The 2,921-nt window shown below is 39.4% G+C and overlaps 1 protein-coding gene across 1 annotated transcript; it reads right to left on the bottom strand.

The window, feature by feature from the left end:
* Positions 950 to 2,587, bottom strand: LOC107604999 (transcription factor TCP20). Its single transcript, XM_016306732.2, has 2 exons — positions 1,233 to 2,587; positions 950 to 1,143 (listed from the first exon to the last, which is right to left on the bottom strand). Exon 1 carries the CDS (start codon positions 2,450 to 2,452, stop codon positions 1,403 to 1,405), a length of 1,050 nt encoding a protein of 349 aa, XP_016162218.1. The 5' UTR covers positions 2,453 to 2,587; the 3' UTR covers positions 950 to 1,143; positions 1,233 to 1,402.

Genomic DNA, 2,921 nt, shown 5'->3' on the forward strand with positions numbered 1-2,921 from the left:
TATGCCAAACCAAACAAAAACAATAACCATCATTATGCAAATTCTTATTCTCAAATCTCAACTGCTAATCCTCTAATACCAACGTATTTGTTGTGAATAAAGGTGCATAAGTTCACAACACATTTGTTAATAGAATTAATTTGGAAGTTTTATTTACACAAGGCATACACCAGTGTGGTCTACTGGCAACCCAGCTTGAAGAATGGGACCAAAAAACCCACTTGCATTCAAAGCCAAACAAATAGTTAAACAAATAATAAATAATAAAATGAGTTCACACGAACAACCGTGTTGAGTTCATAAAAGCTTTGCACAGGTTTTGGAAGCTTGCCAGCAATTTCTGAAGCCTCAATTTCAAATCTCATTATTGAGAAAAAAAAAAAAATAAAGTATAACACTATCTTGTGTTGCAATTAACTTCTTACTCTTACCCATACTGCTAAATTTTGCCTTCCCCAAGAATTTGGTTACATTTAATTTAATACCACCACCTAAGTTAATCAGAGTTCAGATGCAAAAATTTGTATAGTGTAAAATCTGCTAATAAAGTGAAATTTGGTAGCTTTAATATGTTACTGTTTATAATGAAGCAGAGGCTTGTAGTTATACACATATACTTGTAGTGAACTAAGTTTAGCTTATTTGAGGAAAGGATTTTTGGAAGGAGATACACCTATCTCAAAGATGGTGAAAGAGAAAGTAGCTTATTTGAGGGAAGGGGTGTTTTTGTCTCGATTGAACAAAGGGTAGGCCATGGATAAGACTTCAATTTGAGATTCTAGTTAAAACTTAAAACCACCATGAGTAAGTCTTAACTAGAATCTTGAATTTAAGTCTTACCACTGTGACTAATCCTAGTCAGTATCTGAGGAAAAAGGGTGCTGCGCAAGCTGATCTAATATAATAGAAAGAACAAAAACTACTACTGCTATCAGGGTTCAATATCAGATTTATGAAACTATATTACCATCATCATAATCATTATCATTATCATCATCATCAATTTCACAAAACAAACTAATCAGCACTCCAATCCTGACCTAACAGAGAAGAACAAAATAATCAACACACCTCTGAAATAAACAAGAGTCATAAAAGGCCAGAACCCAAGAAGCCAAGCTATATGTGGCTATGCAATTCCACCTGCAGAATAGAAAATCGAAAACAAATTTGAATCCACTGGAAATCGTTGAAAGATAGAGAAGGAAGCACTAAAGGGAAAATCGAAGTACCTGTATCTGGAGACTGAGTGACTATGGAGAAGGAACAAATAAGGTTCAATTCTCTCTTTTTTTTTTTTGTTTTTTCTCCTCAGAGTCTCCCAATTTATACAATAAAAAAGCACAGTAGAAACCTCAGCCTCTCTTTTGATCGAAATCCATTAAAGAAAGAAAAAGAAAAACTACTGTCCAGAGCCTTGAGAATCATCCTTAGAAGAAGGAGTCTGCTGGTGGTGGTGGTGGTGGTGGTGGTGTTGGTGTTCTTGATGGTCCTGGTGCACCCTAGCCTGACCCATCTGCTGGTAAATCTGAGTCAAGGCCTGTGGATTTATGACCCCAATATGTCCATCTTGCGACAAACCAAGCTCCAAACCAGGCATCTGTTGTTGTGAACCACCCAAAATTGATGTAAAGCTCATCGGACCCATGCCGCCGCCACCACCGGCAGCAGCACCAGAGGGAACTGAAAAGTCAAACCCCGGGAACCCAATCTTTTGAAGGTAATTTGATGATCCCTCGTGATGGTGGGGCCATAACCCTGCTGTGGCGGCTGCGGCCACTTGATGATGATGATGATGGGGTCTTCCAACTAAATTCCCAACACCAACCATTGTTGCCCAACTGGTCCTACTGCTGGACCCTCCTAATTCGTCAATCTTTTGGTGTAAACCTGCTGAAAGAGATTGGGTTGCTGACTGGTGCGAAGAGATGGAGTTTCCTGCCGCAGCGAGAGCGGAAGCCGGGATTGTTCCGGTGCCGGTTGCGGCTATTATTGAAGGCTCGGCTTGTTGGAGGAGCCACTGGATTGTTTCGCCGTCAGATTTGTGGCCTAATTCTCTGGTCAACTGGAAGATCCTTGCTGCGCACAAGGCCGGCATCCTTATCCTTCTTCCTCTTCCTTCCACCTTTGTGTGTCTGTCTTTGTTGGAGCTTCTCTTTGGCGCTAACTGCTGTGAGACCTGTTTCTTGTTCTCTTCTTTCTCTGATACCACAATCTGGAAATCCTTCACTTCTGATGCCTTGTTCTCTCCCATGGTGTTGTTTGTTGGTGGTGGTTGTGGTGACTCCTGTGGCTGCTTTGAGCCCTTGGGATCCATGAACAGTGTGTGTTTTTGTGGGGGAAAGAGAGAAAGTAAAGAAAAAAGAATTAATAAAAAAGAAAAGGGGAAATGATGGGTCCGTCCGGTCCTCTTTGATTGAAGAAGGGTGACCTCAAAAGTCCTAAACTTCATGAGTTTTCACTGTTTCTGGCAAGGATTGAGGGATTCATAAAACCCATTAAAAAAAAAAGTTATTGAAATCCCAATGTGCCCCCAATGTCAAATATTTTCACTCCATGGCCTTTGCTTTCTTACCTCTTTCACGGTGTAGTGGGTTTTGACCAGCCAGATGTGAATTTTGAAAGCTACTTTAGCTGCCAGTTTCACCACCATTCATTCGGGGGATACTGTAACTCACTTCAAACTTCAAATGTACATTGCCTGAGTTGATCTTGATCTCCACTTTAGTTATGAGATTGACAAATTATACTGATTTAGTTCTTCAGATTTAACTATTTTAATTTGATTCTTTAGATTTTAAAAAATATATTGCGTTAATCTAAGCATATTTTTCATCACAGCAATTCAATCTGTGAATAATGTAGTTTGCTACACTAGATATAATGACGGTTAAATAAGATGACAGAAAAGTGTAATTGAA

Source organism: Arachis ipaensis, chromosome B06 (genome assembly GCF_000816755.2).
Source record: "Arachis ipaensis cultivar K30076 chromosome B06, Araip1.1, whole genome shotgun sequence".
Lineage (NCBI taxonomy): Eukaryota > Viridiplantae > Streptophyta > Magnoliopsida > Fabales > Fabaceae > Arachis > Arachis ipaensis.

Coding starts and splice junctions, on each gene's coding strand:
- LOC107604999 (XM_016306732.2), bottom strand. CDS start 2,452: ATGAAGTTTAGGACTTTTGAGGTCACCCTTCTTCAATCAAAGAGGACC.